At 40.1% G+C, this 21,787-nt stretch overlaps 1 protein-coding gene across 3 annotated transcripts in view; it reads left to right on the top strand.

Moving 5' to 3' along the window:
• The window catches only part of LOC132396647 (ALS2 C-terminal-like protein), an 86,511-nt gene that overhangs the window by 10,670 nt on the left and 54,054 nt on the right, over positions 1-21,787 (top strand). Inside the window, exons 2-7 of one of the 3 annotated variants that reach the window (XM_059974377.1) lie at positions 2,310-2,407; positions 7,125-7,331; positions 9,568-9,673; positions 10,398-10,584; positions 11,504-11,569; positions 20,175-20,331. In XM_059974377.1, coding sequence (XP_059830360.1) covers positions 7,191-7,331; positions 9,568-9,673; positions 10,398-10,584; positions 11,504-11,569; positions 20,175-20,331 — 657 coding nt within the window. In that variant the 5' untranslated portion in view covers positions 2,310-2,407; positions 7,125-7,190. Of the gene's footprint in view, positions 1-2,309; positions 2,408-7,124; positions 7,332-9,567; positions 9,674-10,397; positions 10,585-11,503; positions 11,570-16,473; positions 16,578-20,174; positions 20,332-21,787 lie in introns of those variants that run through there. The other 2 variants (XM_059974385.1, XM_059974392.1) reach the window with 2 other exon arrangements.

Here is a 21,787-nt window from a genome sequence, read left to right as displayed (position 1 = left end):
GTGCCCTCTTTATTCAGCAAAATATCATAAACAAGCTGACAGAGTTTGGAGTCACAAGAGGGAGAAGGATAGGGAGAAGGGGAGGGAGAAGGAGAGGGAAAAGGTGAGGGAGAGGGAAAGGGAGAGGGAGATTCCAGGAGAGAATATTGGTGGCTGAAATTATTTGGGATATGTGCTAAACCCAAAAGTAGCTCTGACAGTCCCTCCTCTTGGCCTCCTGGGCAAAATAAAATTGTACCAGGAAAGGCCAACCTTAAGGAGGATCTACTCAAATAGTGCAGCAACTATGATCTACTTCAGAACTCCCCCCCCCCCAGTTATTTTAAATGCATCTATATCTACCCTATCATCCCTAATCGCTACCTACAAAATGCTAGGTAGAGAGATTGTTCCAGAAGTTTGAATAACAGGCTTTAGAAATGCGGTTCTGTTTGTACTCCTGTTGGGTCTTTCCCTGCTAGCTAATTGCAGCCTAACCGCTTCCCTGTCTTCTCCCCTTTATTTTCTGGTCGCTAAAACTCTTCTCTTTCCAGGGGCACCAGCAAGGTAAATGCATCAGGCTCACAGGCCCTCTCATTGACGTACAGGAAAGGGTTGGGGTAGTTTCTATTTGAAAGACTGCAAGGACTTCTTCCCAGTGGCACTCCCTTCTGAACTGCCCAGTTGATCGCTGGTCCAATGGCTGAAAGGGTCCAGCTCATTTGTAGTCACTCCTCATTCAGGCCAGGGGTGACTGCCTTCCAATGTCATGACATTGGATCTTCCTCGACATCGAATTTTGAAACCTAATGATTCAGCTTTAACTTAAATCCCTCCCCATCTATTTTCCCCAAAATCTTTTCTATTCTATGCTATTGAACCTTCTACCTTCAGCAAACAGCTTCCTTACAGAGTACCATTACCATCACACTTTAGCATGCTACTCACAGGTTTCTGTTATGCTTTGTCAGTGTCTTCTGCCTTCGTGTTTGCCTGGGGGTCTGCTTCCATCAACTGCAGTCAGGTCAGATGTGGCCAGCTGATGTGCATCTCTTAGGTTCTCTATAATTACACTGTTACTGGGTACACGTGATCTCCTGCTCTATCTGTAGGGGCAACAAGAAGGCGATTCGTACGGTTTAACCCGAGTCCAGAGTTTCCATTGATGGCCTCTCCGAGTCTGCACACAGAGACAAGTATCATTTTTTAAGAGTACTATCTGTGATACGATGCATCTGGGAGCAAACCCTGCCCTTTCAGACTGCACCCTTACCATGACTTGGTCACCTGGGTGTGGGAGGACAATCTCCTCCCTCCGGTCCCTCTGATCAGCAATGTGCTGCTGTTGATTTGCTTGGTCCTTTACAGCTCCGCATAATCTTACCAAATTGACAGTTGCACTTTCTTTCTGAACATTTGTAATTTTTGCTGCTGCTTGTCATTCTGCTGCTGTCCATGCACTGATGTCTCCCCACTTGTTCCCTCCCTGCTCCTTACTCTCCCCTTTCTGGTGATTCTTTACTGTAAACGCCCCAGGTATCTCCTGACTGCGCTTGGCTCCCTCCCCCTGGGATCTCCTGAAATATCACCCTCTCTCTCCTCCCTGCTAGGGGCTGCTGTCTCCCTGTGGGCTGCGTTAGCTGCTTTGTGCATCACACAGTTCGTTGTCCCTGTCTCGTCCATGTTATTTCTCCCTTTTCTGAATCTATAATGGCTCCTGCTTCCCTTAGGATGTCTTTTGCAAGGAGAGTACCCTCATTATTTCAACAGACCCAGAAATACACTGGAAGCTGCACTTCGCCAATTTCCAGTACCTGGAACTGACTTCTCTCCTCCCTCATTGTTTTACCTCTTGCACTGGTAATGTAAATCATCTCTCCAGTCATGGGCGAGGATAGATCAGTTACCAATACTGATGATCCTGTGTCCACTAACATTGTGCGTTGCTGGCACTGATAAACCTCTTGTGTACCTCCACGGATGACCACCTCTGGCAAAAGAGGCAGCCTTCACCCTTTTGTCTAACCTCACCAACTTTATAATCTGGTCAGCGAGGAAGTTAGAAAGAGAGGGCACTGCTGTGAACTCTGCCTGCTTTAGTAAATGATTTCTACCCTTTCCACTTTTCTCAGAACACTGCCTCCAACCATAGCCAGAGAAGCCACAGCTGTAACAAATCATCTCCTTTACCCTCCCATGGATTCCTGCTACATGCCCCAGCTGCTAGCACACACAGCAAGTTCTCAGACAGCTACATTCGCTACAGCCGCTTTCCGATTTCACTTACATAAATCTTATGCATGCACACTTTTTACTTTTATATCTACCAGCTCTTCATGTTCGTGATTCCATGTGCCGTTGCCTGAATGAAGTCACTGGACAAACGTACTGGTAGATATGAAGCAGCTTCTTTATTCAACAAAACAAGGTACAGCAAGCTTCATATAGAAATACTTTTGGTCAAAAGGTCTGGCTGGCCCAATGCAGGGCTTAATATTTTATGTGCTAAACTTCAGAGGACAATTCCATATTTATAATGTATCTACAATGATTTCATTGAAACTACACACAAACCTCACATTTCCCGATTCACACCCACACCCACAGGCATCTAAATGAATTTTATTCAGCATTGTCTGGTCTGTGATTCACGCCTTTTAGGGACCTATTGTTCATTTAAATTAATTTACATTAAGATTTGAAGATCGGTGGCTGAGAAGTCATTTGTTAAATGCAGAAATGCTAAACCCAAAATTCGCTCCAACGCCATGTACCACTAACCCAAACAGGTCCAAGTGTGAGTGCTAATTTTAAAAATACTCACCCACTTAGACTGCTAAGGTCGCTGGCCACATGATAGGTCACAAGAAGGTATCCCACTCGACACCACATGTTGTTGCATGAACAAACTCATCATAAAGAAGTATTAGTAGTTTTAAAGCAGTGTCTTTATTTGACAAAATATCACAAATAAACCCAAATAAGCCTTTGGAGTCAAGGGGTGGAGAGGAAGATAGGCGGGCAGAAAGGGAGAGGAAAGGAGAAGTGGGGAAGGGGGAGAGAGAGAGAGAGAGAGAGAGTGTGTGTGTGTGTGTGTGTGCCTGGCCCAATGTTACACAACAGCTTATGTGTTAAACATCAAAGAACAATTCCATACTTACAACATATCCACAATGCTTTGCTTGTACTACATACAAACTTCACACCTCCCAATTCGCGTGCACAGCACAGTCATTGAAATTAACTTTAATTAACATTGTCCAGTCTCTGAGTCAAGGTTTTTAGACACCATTGTTAAGAGCTGGAATTCAAATTTAATCTACAATCTACATACAGATTTGAAAATAAATGGCGGAAGTTATTTACTATATGTGCTAAACCCAAAAATCGCTGTTTTTTAATGAGCTAGAGAAGATTAAACCCATAATGGACTTTATAACTTGGTTCCCATTGCATGTCAATTTTCTTTTTATCTGTAAACTTAGAGCCCTAAGTATTCTATAAAAAGCCTTGAATATTGCAGGTGTCATAAATTGGAAAGAGCAAATAGCAATTTGGAGTTTTGCTTTTTGTTGGAACAAAGCTTCTTTTGAAGGTCAGAGATAATATGGATTGAAAAAGAGTAGATCTGAAATATGAAACTTTCCTCTCTCATGACCTTGACCAAATTTATTCAGTCAGCATATTACTAACAATGTAACAGCAAAGAAGATCATTGGAAGGTGAGATATCTAAATTCAAGGACACTATATCCACTTGTTATGAAACTACTGTAAAACTGATTTACATAAAAAAGTTCTAAACAGTTCCACAAAGCCCACTTGTTTCTGTTTTAAATATTTTCTCAGTTTAATTTGTAGCTATCAGCTCTTTTGTGTGTGCGTTCATTATGTTAAGGGATATGACTACTTCACACAAAACTTTGTTATATATAGCTGCCAAAATCAAACACACCCATATAAGGCTGACTCAGAGTGCAGTATACTAATTTAGATTGTTTGGTTATGCCAGACAAACTTCAAGTTTTTTTGGATTTGAAGAGAAACATCGTAGTTATTCCCAAAGTGGTTAATCTGCACTGAAATTTTTTGACGAGGAGGAAGTAAAGGCAACATACAGTGTGAACCAATAGTGTTTTGTTATACTCTGAATTGAGGAAGTAAGATTTGAAGTTCAAGTACAACAATTTAAAAAATGAAATAATTGCATCTGTTGGAAAACTAAAATAAAAGCAAACATCTTAGTAACAGCCAGTCAGACAGCATCTGTAGAAAGAGAAAGTTGTTACTTCAGATGAAAAATCTTCGACCTGGGAAAGGTACAAAAATGATGTTTAGAGGTTATAGAATCCAGGATAATGAAACAACACTCCTTTTTTGGTGACAATTGTTGAAGCAGGAGTTTCCCTGGGTTACTGCCTTCGCATGATTAATCCTGTGTAGGCCATCAACCTCAAGGAGGTGTATGAAGTGGTAGAGCTATGAGGTTTTGATTCATCCAAGATGGACAACTTTTCACCAATTTGGAGCTTTTCACAGTTTTGGCTGTCAATCCTATTGATTAACTGTCTGCTATTTCCATATTCATTTTGCATCAAATGTTTCTCGTTTGCTTTTTAATTAGCATGTTTCCTAGTCATTAAATATTTCACCTTTCTCTCTCTTTCTGTTTACACTCTTGTGTTGCCCTCTTATTTCAGTCTCTGTTCCTTCGAGACTCCTCTGAAGTCAATGGAGGAGGCATCCAAACTAATGAATGCAATGTTTGAAATTGCTTTGTGATTTTAAATGTTGAACATTGATAATTGAGACTAGACTCATTTCAAATGCTATCATAAAATACAGGACTATAACAGACAACACAATAGCAATCAACAATTTACAAGACAATAATGCAAATAGCCATGAGCAATCACCAATTAGCAGAATGGTCACAAGCATAAAATTTGAAAATCAAACCTAAGTAAATGTGAAATGAACTAAACAACCATCAACAGAGAGCAGGAAGGATCATTTAATGGATGTTGTGCAGGGACAGTTTGGATATTCCACCTCAGTGAGTGTTGTTGAACAACTGCATTGCTACAGGAGATACTGTAAGCTTTGGGAAATGACATGTAGTCCTGGTGATGGTGGACTTGTAGTGTTCCCCTGATAGCAATTTGGTGTAAGGGAGGGTAGAATCAGCAGTAATTTTTTCAACTCTTTTCCTTCACCCTGATGATGCATCTTTCAATGTCGATAGTTAGCAGCCATTGACTGCAACCTGGAGTTGGAGAGGGAGGAGATGCTGGAACAACAAATGGTGATACAGGTGACCACAACACTTTTAGTGATGACTGAGTAAAAATTCACCAGGATACATACTGAGATATTAAGTTTCCTAAGCTGGTGTAGGAAGAACAGTCTCTGCTGGGCTTTCTTAGTAATGAACATCATACACTTCAATGTATTGGTAATGGTAGTCTCCTGGAATATGAATGACTTGACCACAGACATGGTCTGACCATTCATTTCCAAGGAGGGACAGGTAGAGGGTTGTTGGCAGATAACAGTCCTCACTTTCACGGTCTTAAGCTCCAAGTTGTTACAAGCTCACTATAATGCAAAACAGTCTGCCTCTCTTTGATAACAGATCCACCTCATTCTTAGAGATGAGACCAACTACAGTCATGCCATCTGCAAACTTTAGGATTTTAATGCATTTGTCTGTGGAGGTACAGTCATTAGTATAGAGTGAGAAAGGGGGGAGGGGGTGATAGAATAGATTCCTGGGGAGGGCCTGTGCTGAGAGACATTGGACTGACAAGTAGAAGTCCAGCCTCGCATAATCCTTCCTTCCTGTCAGGAAGTTCATAATCCACTTAAAGATATTGTAGGGCACAGCTAGCTAGGTGAGCTGGCTGTGGAGCAACTCCGGAACAAAAGGCGGAGCTAAAATCCACAAACAAGATCCTCACACAGGTATTGTGGAGTCCAAATGTTGAAGAATGAAATAAAGGCATGAGTTAACTGCGTCCTCAAACGAGCAATTTGCTCTATAAGGAAACAGGTCAGGGAAAGGTTTAGTAATGGACTTAAGGTAGGCCAACTTCAGGTGTTCAAGGGTTTTCAGAACTACTGAAGTCAGATGGCTGACCTTTCATCATTAGGTTCAGTGAACTTATCTTTCATGGGAAATGAAGCAATTGTAGCAACTTTAAAGCAGATTGGAACCCTGCATAATTTCAGGGAGATGTTAAATATTGTAGTGAAAGCAGGTGCTGGCTAATTAGCACAGTGCCTCAGAGTACCAGGTGAAACACCAACAGGACTTGCAGCTCTCTTAATGCACTATTTTCCAAGTAGTTTGTGAATGTCTTCTTGCTTCACAGAAAGTATAGGGTGGGATAGAAGGAGTGGCAGGCTGAAGATGAATAGGGCTGGGGTGAAAGGGGGATGCTGACATTGGCGTGGTTGTGAAAGGGAGGGGGGCTTGGGGCTCTGTATATTGGGATCAGAGGGAGTGATAAGATGGAGATTGTCCTTAGCAAACTGGCAATAAAACTGATTGATCAAGGTAGGGGAGTGGGAGGGCTTCGGAGCAACTTCTGTTAGAAGTTGGTAGACTTTGTAGGGAACTCCAAACTGCCTGGCTACTGTTGTTGAATTCTCTCTCTAGATGATCATTATGTGGCTTGTAGTGATGACATATGGAGCCACTATCCACTACCTGTTTGTCTGTAGTCCTGGATATTCATGTATGGTTGAATGAAAGTTAAACTTGAATTGAATTGAGAATTGCCAAATGATGTGAATAATTATTATTTAACATTCTGAGGGCAGTGAGATATTTTCACAGGAAACGTCTCATGCTGGCTTGATACCAGCTAGACAGTTGTGATTTTGGAAAATGTTTTGAAATACATGCAGACTATATGTACACTTCAGTATTTGGATAAAACACTGGAAAAAAGCAGTGAAATAAGGAGCAGAAAATCATTTTGGAAAATATATTAATCTCCAATGGGAGTTCATAAATCCAAACAAAAAATCCTGCACAAGTGGAAGCAAAGTTGTTGAAGAATGTTAAATGAAATGGGATCAAATGAGAAAATTAGAGCTTGTTTATTTTGACACATCCATTCTTTCCCTTTTTAATTAAAGCAATAACTAAACTGAAAATGATCTGTTGAGCGAGATGGAAATTCTGATACTGACTTGAGCCACAGAATGGACCAGGGTTGCCCAGTCCAGCGGGCTGATTCAGATGTACGGCCACAGAAGTCCAGCTTTTCTATCAACTGGATGACACCCTGCTCAAAATCTGTGTCAAACTCCCGGCAAGCTGCTAACTTGGGGCCAGATGTTAAGGTAAGAACATTCGAAACGACCAAGTATAGGCCAGTCATGTCAGCCATTCAATGAGCATAGCAGATACACTTTAAGCCCAAATGTTACTTTCCTACATTCCCATGTTTGCTCAAATCCCTGGTGTACCTTGTGGTTTAAATGTCTGTCAGATTTTGTCTTAATCAATGATTCACCTTTATAACTCTGGAAAAGGAAATTCCAAAAATTCATGACTCTTTGAGAGAAGAAAATCCTCCTTATCCCTTTCTTCTAAAATCAACGAAAAATAAGCAATTCCTTATCTTGAAACTTTGCCTCTAGTTCTGTTTATCTGCACCAGAAAGAAATAAGAATCCTTTCAAAATTTTCAGAATGTTTAATGTTTATTTCCCTCTAGATACCAATGAGTATAGGCATAACATACTCAACCTTTCTTCATACTTCAATTTCATTATCCCAAGATTTAAGCTATAAACCTTTTCTGCATGGCCTTTAATACAGTATATCCTTCTTTAAGTATGAAGACCAAAACTGTATGCTGTACTTGAGGCTTGGTGTTACTAATGCACTGCACACTTCATTCAAAATATCCATGACCTTTTACAAGAAAAGTCAAAATTCCAATAGTCTTCCTAAGTAACGGGTGTACTGCATGCTAATCTTTTGTAACTCATCTACAAGAATTCACAGATCACTTTGTATCACAACATATTATAACGCAAATCAACACACAAAAGAACCTGAAGAGCTCAGGGGGTCAGGCAGCACCTATGAAAGGGAATGGGCAGTTAACACTTCAGATCGAAACATTGCACAATCAGACACAATATACCGTATGTCTCCAAATTGTAATCTCACTCATTTTTAGAATGTTAATTTGCTTTTCAGTTTTTCCATCCAACGAAGTGGATGACCTCACATTTCCCCACCTTATACTGCATATGCCATTCATTTAGCTATGGCCTTTTGCTTGTTCTTTCTGTCTTTCTTGGAACTTGCCAATCCAACTATTTGTCTATCATGAACAAATTTGGCTGAAGTCCTCATTCAAGTAATCCCAATACATTATAAATGGCTGAAGTCTCGGCACTAATTCCAGTGGCACTGCCTTAGTAACTGATTCTCAATTCAAAAACCATTTCAATTATCTAGACTCACTGACTTCTATAGTTGTACACCCTCTTATGCAAGCCAGTATATCACTGCCAAGCTTGTGTATTCCTGTGTATTAAACTTTTATGTGGTTCCTTACTGAATGGCCTCTGGAAATCTGAATAGATCACACCTACTGATTCATTTTCACCTTCTCTCTTGTTAACTACTTAAAGACCTCTTGTGAGAATGTCAATCACAATTTTCTTTTCAGAATAATCATATTGATTCTGCTTGGAAGTTTTATGATTTTCAACATCTTCTGCTGTTGCCTCCTTAGTATTGGAGTCTAGCATTTTCTCAGTGAGTCTTGTTAGGAAAATTGCTTTGTGCTATAAGACCATAAGATATGAGAAAAGAATTAGGCCATTTGGCCCATCACATCTGCTCCGCCATTTCATCATGGCTGATCCAATTTTTTTCTCAGTCCCAATCTCCTGCCATCTCCCTGTATTCCTTCATGCCCTGAACAATCAAGAATCTATCAACCTCTGCCTTAAATATACATAAAGACTTGGCCTCCACAGCTGCCTGTGGCAAAGAATTCCACAGATTCACCAACGTCTGGCTAAGGAAATTCCTCCTCATCTCCGTTCTAACAGGAAGACCCTCTGTTTTGAGGCTGTGTCCTCAGGTCTTTGACTTTCCCGCCAAAGGAAACATCCTCTGCACATCCACTCTATAAAGGCCTTTCACCATCTTTCTGTTACTATCCTTTCCTGAAGAATAGGTCTTTTTACAGGTTAACAGACAAAATGCTGGAAAAACTCAGCATCAATGGAGGAGAATAATCAGTCGATGTTTCAGGTTGAAACAGTCCTGATGAAGAGTCTTGGCTCAAAATGTCGACTGGTTGTTTCCCCTCCATAGTCGCTGCTTGACTTGCTGATTTCCTTCAGTATTGTGCGTGTGTGGTGCTCTAGATTTCTAGCATGCACAGAATTGCTTGAATTTACTTTTTACAGGTTATCCCTTTTTACTAACCTTCTACAATACAATGTCCAGTATCCACTCTTAATTCTTCAGACCTGGCACAGCGTTCACTGTGGACTAAGATATCTCTGTAATTATTATTACTCTAACTATTTTGTTTGTATTGCCAAAGGAAAAATGCCAAAGGGAAGCTGCCTACCTCTTCAAGATGGAACAGTCCTTCAAGAATTTGTTGTCTGATATTAAAACTAAAGTTCTGCAGCCCCTTGTCAAGGCTGGTAAGTGACTCTTAGGTGCTGCATTCTTTTACAAAGACTGACACTGGACCAAAGATCAAAGTAAATTTTACTATCAGAGCACATGCATACATGTCACCGCATACAACCCTGAGATTATTTTTCCTGTGGGCATACTCAGAAAATCTATGGAATAAAGTACAACAGGATTAATGAAAGATCAAGTAGAGCATAGAAGATAACAAGCTGTGCAAATGCAAATATAAATAAATAGCAATAAATAAAAAGAGCTTGAAATAACAAGATAAGGAGTCCTGAAAGTGAGATCATTGGTCATCTCAATAGATTAATGTAGTTGTCCCTTTTATTTAAGAGCCCAACAGTTGAGGGGTTATAACTGTTCCTGGATGTGGTGGTGTGAGTTCTGAGGCTCTTTTTCCTTCTTCCTGATGGACCTTGTACCTTCTAGAGAAGTCACTGACTTCACGTACCAATGGATCAAAATATTGGAAAATGATGGTGGATGAAACTAAAATACAGTCCCTGTGAAATTAATAGGTAGCACATATACTTAAAAAGTGTTGATTTGCTAGGATGAATTATCTGCCTGGTTTCTAAACTTCCTGATTTTCATTTCCTTTGACTTCAGCTCAACTGAATTTCATGATGTGGGGTCTTGTGGCTTGCTGATACAATAATTTTTACTTTTCATTATAGCCTGAGTAAACCTTCCCAGTTTTGTTCTATGTGTGTTTCATTTCTGTAGAAGCTTCTGACCCAAAATCCCAACCACAGCTAAAAGAATCGCTTTTTGTCTTGGCGGAAAGTTTGGAGGCACTTTGCAATCAGACAGAAGAAAATTGCTCGCACCTTAGTGAAAGATTCGATACTTCAACCCACAAGGAGCTCTACCTGCTCAAAAATGCACAGCACCTTAAGGAGATGTACATTAAGTAAGTGACCAAGCTGATTACTTCAGATGCTTGGCAATCATGTCTGACTAGCCATTCATTACAGGTCAGTGTATGAAGATCACTAATGAGCATTTGTTCAGATCCCATATGGAAAGTTGGTCCAAATAGTTAGAGCCTACAGGTTCTAAGACAAATTAGTAAGTGCAATAGAAGGAGATGGAGGGTGATGGTGGGATTGTTTTGGAATTGGAAGCCTATGATCAGTGGTGTACTGGAACCTTGCTGTTAGCTAGGAACAAATGTAGGAACAACCTAGATGTTAACATAGGAGGTATGATTGACATAAAAATTGGTGGTACTTTGATAGTGAGGCGGATAGTCTGGGGATAAATAAAGATATTGATCAACTGGTAAATTAGGTAAAACACTGGTAGATGAAACTTAATTCTGATAAGCGTGAAGAGACTCGTACAATATTTAAAGGATACATGGACTAGCACTTGAATCTCCAAAGCATAGAAGGCTGCAGATCACTGCACATGGGATTAGCATTGATATGTATTTGATATTAGCATTGAGGGGTGTTGGTATAGTGGAGTGCTGGGGCCATTTTTTATGAACCTGAAGTTGAATAGAGTAGCCAAGCGATAAAGGTCTTGGACTGAGTCCAAAAACTACAGCCTTGCCCTGTTTTGTCCTGTGCAGCTCCACACCTCTAACCCCCCCCCCCCCCACCTATCCAAATTTCTTTCATCTCTTGCTTCATCCAGCTTCTCACCTTTCTGCCCACTTTTTTCTTGACTCTCTCCATTGTCCCCTTATCTGTACCTCCTCACAATCTTCAGCCTGTTCCTCCCTTACTGAACTAATTCTCCCATTGCATCCTCCTTCTGCTCTATATTTCTCTAAATCTGTGCAATGGAATAGTTCAATATTTGATCATCTTTCTCTCTTACAGGTACTTCATGGCTTTCTCAAACTATGTTGTCCTCTCTGGATTTGAACACATTGCAAAACAAACCAGGTACGAGGGCAATGGAAAACAGAAGTATTTCAAAAATATTGAACTTTTAAAAGCTTTATGATTTGAGATATGAACCCTACTTCACCCTGTAGGGTTTTAATGACCAATTTTGGAAGTTTTGGTTCCTGAAGAACAGCAATATAGATCATTAGACAATTAAATAATAAGACTTCAGGTGCAATATGGGATAAAGGCCAGATTGAAGTTCCTCAGTTCAGGTGCAGTATTGATTTGAAGTTCAGTGTATCTCTCTTCTCATGCTGGTGTGAATTCTTCTGTTTCCACACCAGCCAGCTTGTAGCTTGAGCATTCACACATGAAGCAATCCTTGGAATGTCAACCATATAACCTCTCAGATATTGATGACACCCAGTGACTTCACTAAACTCCGTCCTGCCACCAACTCTTAATGATCAGTGTTACTACTCACCTTTCTGCTGAACTCAGCCCACTTCCCATATCCACTGACACTACTAGTGCCACCTTTGGACCTCTCTTCCTTTGCGTCCCCTTGCCTTGAATCTCTGATGCCCTTTGCACACTACTATTGCATCTGTCTTGTACAGTGATCTGGATTGGTGTGTACTGAGCTTTCCTGTTGCACCTCCACAAACAAGTCAATTGTGGGCACGCAGCAAACTGATTGAAGGGTGTTGCCTAGTTTCTAGACAATACTTGCCATATGGTTAGTTATAAATTTTCTTCCTGCAAGCACAGGTTCTGTCTTTGACTGTTATGGACAAGCTGAAACAATTCTATATTACCATACTCTTCTCGAATGTCAATCATACTGTCACCTCTAAAACTTCTCATTTCTCCATTGAATGTGCTCAGTTTAATAATTATTTGTCATTGTTCAAACCTATTCCATCTACCTCTCTGACTGCTCTCATTTTCCTTCCAAAAACTTCAGTGACTAGAACTGTATCTAAAAGTATGTTGCAATAGGAGTTCATCAGATTTACATTTAAAGATATTAACAGTAACTCCTTCCATAATCCCCACTGGAATAAGTTGATATTCCTGCTTGCCACAATCTTCAGTAGGCAGCTGATGGAAAATATCTGGAACCAATCTTATAAATTCTGCCTGATCTTATGAGCCTGCTACAAGTGAAGGCGGGAACAGCATAGTGTGTCAGCAATAGAAATGGCAGATGAAAATGCAATAGCAGATTGTGTCTCTAACAAAAGAGTAAAATCTTTAAGCTTGAGTTGAATAGTTTCCAGCTTGAATCTTTATACTTTGTTAATAATGATGCCTCCTTAAACACGTTGAATGCTTTTGTTCTCTTTATCATGTGACACAAAGAAACAAGTAATAATTTAAAGTTCAAAGTAAATTTATTATAAATGTATATGTATGTCATCAAATACAACCCTGAGATTCATTTACTTGTGGGCATATTCAGTAAAAACATAATAGAGTAATAACCATAGTTGAATCAATGGAAGACCGTTTGTCTTTTGTTCAACCAGTGTGCAAAAGGCAGCAAACTGAGCAAATACAAAAAGAAATAAATAATAATAATAAATGAGCAATCATCAATAAACATCAAGAACATGAGATGAAGAGTCCTTGAAAGGGAGTCCGTAGGTTGTGTAAATATCTCAATGATGGGAAGTGAAGTTGAGTGAAATATTCCCCTTCAGTTCAAGAGCCTGATGGTTGACGGAGTAATAACTGTACCTGAACCTGGTGGTGTGAGTCTTGGGGGACCTGTACCATCTTGATGACAGCAGTGAGAAGAGAGCATGCCCTGGATACACCATCGCTGATGTCGGTGATGGTAGATGTTGCTTTCCTGCGATAACACTTCATGTGGATGTGTTCAATGTTGGGAAGGGCTTTACCTGTGATGGACTGGCTGGATCCACTACATTTTGTAGGATCTTCCATGCAAAGTTATTGGTGCTTCCATACCAGGCTGTGATGCAGCTAGTCAGTATGTTCTTTACTACACATCTATAGAAGTTTATTAAGGTTTTAGATGTCATTCTGAATCTTTGCATACTCCTGAGAATGTAGTGGTGCTGCTGTACTTTCTTTGCAATTGCACTTGTGTGCTGGGCTCAGGACCAATCCCCTGAAATGATAACACCGAGAAGTTTAAAGTTGCTGACCCTCTCCACCTCTGATCTTTCAATGAGGACTGGCACATGGACATCTGGGTTCCTCATACTGAAGTCAATAATCAGCTCCTTGGTCTTGCTGACATTGAGTAAGATGTTGTTTCTGTGGCACCACTCAGCCAGATTTTCAATCTCCCTCTTATATGATGATTCATCACCACTTTTCATTTGGCCTACGACAGTGGTGTCATCAGAAAACAAATATGGCATTGGAGCTGTGCTTAGCCATACTGTTATAAATGTAAAGTGAGTAGAGCAAGGGACTAAGCAGACAGTTTTGTGGTCTCCCTGTGCTAATGGAGATCATGTAGGAGATGTTGTCAATCTGAACTGACTGGGGTTTGCAAGTGAGGAAGTAGAGGATCCAATTGCATAAGGAGGTATTGAAGCCATAGTCTTCAAGTTCATTGATTAGTTTTGAGGAGATTTGAATGTCAAGCTGAGGTCAATAAAGAGCATCTTGATGCAGGTATCTTTGCTGTCCAGATGTTCCAGGATTGAGTGAAGAGCCAATCAGATGACATTTGCTGTGAACCTATTGCTCCGGTTGGCAAATTGGAATGGATACATTTTGCTTCTCAGGCATGAGCTGATTTGTTTCATCACTAACATCTCAAAGCACTTCATCACTGTGGATGTAAGTGCTACTGGACAATAATTGTTGAGGCAGGTTACCACGTTCTTCTTGGGCATCGGTATAATTGAAGCAAGTGGGTATCTCAGACGGCCAAACGGAGATCTCAGTGAACACTCCAGCCAATTGATCAGCACAGGTCTTTAGTATTTGACCAGGTGCTCTGTCTGGGCTGAATGCTTTTTGTGGGCTCACCCTCCTGAAGGCTGCTCGTACATCACTCAGAGCCAAATATTGAGTTTAGTGGTCTATTCAATGGCATCAGAAGCTGCTCGATGTACAGCAATTGTGCTAATATGATGGTCATTTACGTGATTGGATGGACTGGACTTCTATCATGTTCTGTGCAGGGATTCCATTTAATTTGCCATGTGTGTTGCTTGTGAATGCCTGTTAAACTGCATGACAAACCAATTAATTCCAACGCGAAATATTCCATCAAGTGCTTGTTCCAGATGTTGCAGGTCATCCAGCTTTCTTGTCACCAAATGCTGAAATTTGTTCAGCTGTACAGAAGCATAACTGCGTCATTCTAGAAAAGTCTGTTGGCCTTCAACTGTCTTGGCAGCGCATCTTTGCGATTCAGATATATCAGTAGAAATTTGCTGGAGCATGGTAGGTCCTCAAATGAAACTGGATGGTGGTATTTTGGACAAACCTGGTAGCCATCCTGGTGGTGTGCAACTTCATGCTCGCTGATTTACAAGTGGACAAGTTTTATATGTGAGTTATTATACTAGGGTGGTGAGTAGTCATATTGATAAAGCCAACACTTGTGCTGACACCCAGTCAGTTTGAGCATTGCTTCACCATGTCCCTGTAAAGCTTCCTTATAGTGTTCATACTCAGTCCAGAATTGTTGAAGTGACTTAATGAAAAATTTGGTGGTTTAATGTTCAATTCTGAGTATTATCTCCTCTCACTGCAGTCTTAATATTAAAAGAAGGCTGTGCATGAACATTATGGGTAGACAAGAGGATGGGGGACATTTCCCTTGTCTGTTTGAGTAATCTTAAAACCCACATAACCCCAAGAGGAGGTCCTATGGTGCCATCTATGACTTCCCCAATGGTTTCTCATTGTTACCAGTGACTTCAATCATGCCAATTTAAAACCAGTCCTGCCAAAAGTTCTATCATAAATGGTTGCTATTAAACCCTTTTGATAAGGGGTTCAACCTAGAAAAATTTCCGTGATATTGGTTGGGTATGAGTTGGGAAAAGTCTTATCAGAAGGGTTTAATGATAAGAATTTATGATATGATCATGAAAATACAGCCTGATATATCAGATAAAATTAAGAATGAATGGGAAAAAGAACTTCAACTTTCATTACCTACAGAGAAATGGGAGAAAATTTTACATTTAGTTAACTCTTCCTCTATATGTGCTAAACACGTCTTGATACGATTTAAGGTGGTGCATAGGCCTCATACGTCTAAGGATAAATTTGCCCACTTTTACTCTCACATTAATCCTATTTGTGATAGATGCCATTCCGAAGTAGCCTCTTTGACTCACATGTTTTGGTCTTGTCCTCTTTTGGAGAAATATTGGAAAGATATTTTTGGTATTATTTCAACAGTTTTGAGTATTAATTTACATCCTCACCCTATTACTGTAATTTTTGGATTACCAATGGTGGATAATAGTTATTTATCCCCATCAGCTCATCAGTTGATTGCATTTGTTACATTGATCCATTCTATTGAACTGGAAAGAGATTAATCATTCCAACTACATTCCAATGGTTTTCTCAAACTATATCTTGTTTAAATTTAGAGAAAATCAGAAGTGTTATTTTTGACCCTTTGATTAAATTTGAGGAAACCTGGAGACCATTTATTCAACACTTTCATATGAGCTAAATCAACCTTTCCTGAACCTCTTTTATTACCTTGGTTAGAGGAGCGGAGTTATTGACATTACTGTTTATATCCGTTATAATATAATAGCACAGCTTTTTTTTTCTCAGTTCAGTTTGTAAGTTAGTTTTTTTTCTATGTATTCTCTTTTTCAATTTGTGTTTTTTTTACTGTATAAATACAGGATGAGTTTGGGAGATTTGTTACATTTGTGTATAGATAGTTTATACTTGTATATACTGCTCTATTAACTTTGTATTCTCAAACTCTCTGTATTTCTATTGTTACTATGTTTTGTTTAAACATAGATTTAAAAAGAAACGAAAGTTCTATCAGTAGGTCAACTTCACAACCAGAGGAGCAAATACATCAGACCAGGTTTGTATTAACATTCACGGAGTCTGCAAGGCTGAAACCTCCCACATGACCTTTGATACTCAGACCACAAATCTGTTTTGTTAATCCCTTCATGAAAACCACTGGTTAAATAAGTCAAACCAGGACCTGGCTAGAATACGCCTTAAGAGCATATTCAGCATCTACCTATGATCATCACGTTAGTATTGATGAATACATGGAATTGGTGACTGACTACAAAGGAAAGTGCATTGAGGATGTTACCATGATTAAACACTGCACTGCCAGGGCAAACCAGACATCATAGCTGACTGCAGAGGATGGCGCACTACTTGGAGACATCAAATCGGGGGACAAGATGACCCTAAGGTCAGAAAGAGCCACGCTCTCCCGTGCCAAAAGGAAGGCAAAGCATGAGTATGCAGAGAATTCACAGACACCTTTCTGACACCAGGGTCTTGCAGTGCATGTGGCAAGGTATACAAACCATAACTAGTTATATCCACCCTGCATAACAACGATAGTGATGCCTCCCTTCCTGATGGACTGAATGTCCTTTGCACAATTTGATGTATTGAATGATGTGTCAACCCCGTCACCCCAAGGAATATGCATACTCTCTGGCTACAGCCTAAGTGAGGAGGATCCTAGCCGGGGCAAACTCACAAAAAGCTATGGGGCTGGACAACATATCAGGTCAGGTGACAAGGTATTGTACAGCCATGCTAGCAGAAGTTTTAACAGACATCTTTAACAGCCTACTGTCCCTGAAGGCGTCAAGGCAGCTACCATCATTACAGTGCCCGAGAGAGTGCTGCTAACTGCCCTGAACGATTACCCTCAACAATCATGAAGTGCTTTGAGCAACCACTAATGGATGTTAAAATTCCACCTTCCAGCCACATTGAACCCCTTCCAGTTTGCCTACTGTTCAGACCAGTCCATTGGTGATGCTGTAGTCTTGACCCGCTGCTCGGTCCTGTCCCACCAAGAAACCAATGCCTCACATACCAAGATGTTGTTCACTGACCTCAGCTCACCACTTAACACAATCATCCCTCATAGGCTGGTGGATTAACTGTCTGTGATTGGACTCACCAACTCTCTGTAAATGGTTCTTGGACTTCTTGACAGAAAGTCCCCAGTCAGTGTGAGTTGGCAGCAATATCTCAAGCATGATCACACTAAATGTTGGTGCCTGCCCAACACCTCCCCCCAGGGCTGTGTGCTCAGCCTGCTGCTGTTCATGACCACACTACTAGATCCAGCTCAAGATGCAGTACCTAGCCACTGATGATACTTCAGTGCTTGGCCTCATCAGCACCAATAATGAGTCGGCAGAGAGGAGGCAGAGGGGCTGATCAAATGGTGAGAGAATAACAACCTGAGTCTCAATGTGGACATGACAAAAGAGATGATGTGGTTTTCAGGAAGGCACAGGTCAACCACTCTCCATTGTACAGCAATGGCTCTGCTGTGGAGAGAGTGAAGAGCACAAGACTTCTTGATGTGCACATAATGGACGATCTAATCTGGACCTGTAACACCACCTCATTCACAGCAGCGTCTATACTTTCTGAGGAGACCATAAACGCACCCAACTTGAGTCCCAGATCGTCTTTGAATTGTAAAAGCTGTGAGTTGAGCTTCTTATGTGTTTGTGGATGGTATTAATCTTATATTCTTTCAGGTCCTGGCAATCCTTCTAGCAACCATGGAAATATAGGGAAGACAGGCTGGTGTTTACAGGATTTCCTGTGAATGTGGAGCAGCGTATATCCGCCAGATGGGATGTACAGTGAAAACCCACAGTAAGAAGCACAGGAGGTGTATTTGTTTGAGTTTCTTAGAGAAATCAGCAGTAGCAGAACACTGCGTGCCCAATGGCCATAGGTAGAAAACTACTGTGCTGTGCCATTGTCCTTTGGGACCACCTGGTAAAGGAAGCCATTGAAATAAAACTAGAGGAAAAGAATTTTAACAAAGATGAACATCTCACTCTAAGTAAGAACTGGAATTCAATTGTATACGAGGTGGGAGAGTGGAAACCTGATTGGAAAAGGACTAACCAATCAGGAGGAATGGAATACGAGGGTATAAATACCAGCAGACTAGACTTGCCCAGGCATCATCCTTGAAGAAGATGGCAGCGTTTTCATTGAAATGTCAGTTGTAATCAATACCTGTGTATCTGGCTGGAAGCCCAAGGGGAGTTTATTCTGATTACTATGATGTTTACTGTTTGCATGTGCTGTGCACTACATGCATTTTAAATTATATTTTATTATGGTAATATTTTGGTTTATGTGTTGTGTGTGATGTATGTTTTTTGGGTGCACTGTGTTCAGGAGGAACATTGTTTCATTTGGTTGTATACATGTACGGACAGATGACAATAAATTTGAACTTGAACTGTCTATTTTTAGCATTGCCAGACAGTGAATCACTTTTAAAACAAAACTCACTACAGTACAGGAGCTGACAGCAACAAGAAAGAGAACATATTAAAGAGAACAGAATCAGCTGATTGTGCTACTTGAGCACTTTATGTGATTCTGTCAAAGGGGTTTGAATATGAATCATTACATCTGTTTCTCTTTCCACACATGCTGGTTGACATTTTGTGCATTTTCAGCATTTCTTGTCTTAACTTAAATTTCCAGGATTTGCAGTTTTATTTTTAAGACTGAATCATTAGCTTTATCTGATGTGGGCCATATACATATAAGGTTCACTTACAAGTCAAGATTATAGAGAAGGCAGAAAAAGAAAATCCTCATTATTTGATACACAATCAGTGATGACTACATGAGTGTAGCTAATAAAGTGACAACAGGACTGGCTGCTGTAACCCATCCATTTCTAGGGTCAACATATCGTGCAGTCAGAGATGTTTTTCTGCACACTATTGTTGTAACACATGCCTTTCTATGGGTTTGAACCAGTCCCCTTTCTCATTAACAAGGTGTTTTTGCACATTGACCTGCCTCTCACTGGATCCTTTTTGTTTTTTGCACCTTTATCTATATAACTCTAGAGACTGTTGATTGTGAAAATCCCAGGAGATCATCAGATTCTGAGATACTCAAACCACTGCATCTGGCACCGACAATCATTCCACAGTCAAAGTCACTTAGAACACATTTCTTCCCCATTCTGATGTTTGTTCTGAACAACAACTGAACCTCTTGACCATGTCTTCCTGCTTTTATGCATCGAGTTGCTGCCACAGGATTGGATTATTAGATATTTGCATTAATAAGCAGGTGTACTTAATAGAATACATACACAATGCTGGAAGAACTCAGCAGGTCAGGCAGCATCTGTGAGAAAAGAGTCGCCAACGTTTTGGGCCGAGACACTTCATGCAGGGTCTCGGCCCGAAACGTTGGCGACTCTTTTCTCACAGATGCTGCCTGACCTGCTGAGTTCTTCCAGCGTTGTGTATGCATTCTTTGATCCACAGCATCTGCAGTTGTATTTTTGTGTACTTAATAGAGTGGCCACTGAACACATATTTAATGTAGAACTCTGAATTTGTTAGTAAAATTTGTCCTGTAAATGTTGTTATTCACACATTCTAATTTTATCATTTTCTAATTATTCAAAATAATACAGTGACTATTGGAAAAAGAACAAGCAAACTCTGAAGTATTTTCACTTGGATTCAACTTCCCTTCCCATGAGCCTGCACCGAATCCTTCATGAGCCTGTATGCCTACAGATCCAGAAATATGTCAACATCATCAGGAAACTAAGCAGGGGCTTGATAAAGGTCTGTGCAATGCAGAATTTCAAATTACAAACAGTAATATAGCCTTGCAAACTCTGCTGAAGATCTGGGATCTCTGTGGATAAACTCAGGCTTAGAATTCAATGGCAATTGCATGGTTACAGCTAGATGACTGAATACTGTACAGATATACCACATTTTGTTGATATCCCTGATGTTATCAAGTAATGAAGAAAATCCTATTGAATTCTGAATTCTGAAGCCTTAATGAATATTGTTCTAAATGAACTTCAAAGCCTGCCCGGGATACTTTGTAGGTGGACCATCAGGACAGAGCTGCCTAATCATTGCTTGGGTTTTGCTACACCTAACCAGGTTATTCCAGCATGCAGAGGTCCAGCCAGGTTCTAATAAAGCCTCTGCAGTCCTCAACCATCTCCACTCCTCCATAGATGCTGCCTGACCTGCTGAGTTTTTCCAGCCAAACATATGTGCCAGTTAGGTGGAAGCAGATAGCATTTTTACTTTTGCTGTTTCAAATTACAATTCTGATTAGTGTCGGGAAGACGCTTTGACATTCAGCTATTTAATTATTTGTGATTTTGAGAAATGGCCAGCTATCCTTATTTATTCTTTGGAGTTAAAAATGCAGCAACTCAGAACCAGAACTGGCACACTGCTGATGAGGATTAAGAAATGTTACCTGGATCTGCTGCAAGATTCATCTGATCAGATTTGAATCCAAAATCAATATTTGTACTGATAGGCCAGTATATGTTAGTATTTTTCATAACTTGTATATCTAGAGCTAATGATTTCAACAGTAAAATCTGACCAAAGCCTGTAATAATAAAGAGAGATGATCAATTTTATATTAAAATTCCTTAAATGATTGATTCTGAATATATCTGAGTGACAGAAAATCTATTGCAGCAGCACAAAAGATTCTGTAGATGCTGGAAATCCAGAATATCATACACACAGTGCTGGATGAACGTTGCATGTCAGGCAGCAGCAATGGAGGTGAATAAGCAGGCAACATTTTGGGCTGAGACTTTCAGCTTCTAGCAGCAAGTTGAATAATAATGACTGACCTTATAATTCTAAACTAATTTTGCTTCAGATTAAATAGTGGACAGAGAAATGTTAAATAGACACACAATTTTCAAAAAACAGTATCATCCAGTGATTTTTCATTAAGTACCAAACTGAAAGAAATAATTATGTTTTATGTTCTTTGTATTACTAGTTTAAGATTCCTTGCCTGTCAATCTTTTCTTCCTTTAATAACCAGCAACCAATGAAATCCAAGCTCGTTGACTACAAATTCTGACTTCTGAATGTATGAACTTTCCTTCCTAAGCTAAATTTTGGTGTGATCCTACACTATTGGAATTGGACCTTATTGCATTACTATGTTTGTATATAGTAAAGAACTTCAATTTCCGGTGGGCTATGCTGGCAGTTCACCCCAGAACTGGAAGCTACGATAGTGAGC

The sequence above is a fragment of the Hypanus sabinus genome, chromosome 1 (genome assembly GCF_030144855.1).
Source record: "Hypanus sabinus isolate sHypSab1 chromosome 1, sHypSab1.hap1, whole genome shotgun sequence".
NCBI lineage: Eukaryota > Metazoa > Chordata > Chondrichthyes > Myliobatiformes > Dasyatidae > Hypanus > Hypanus sabinus.
The sequence above is the reverse complement of the archived record's forward strand: the minus strand, read 5'-3'. Positions and strand labels throughout refer to the sequence as shown.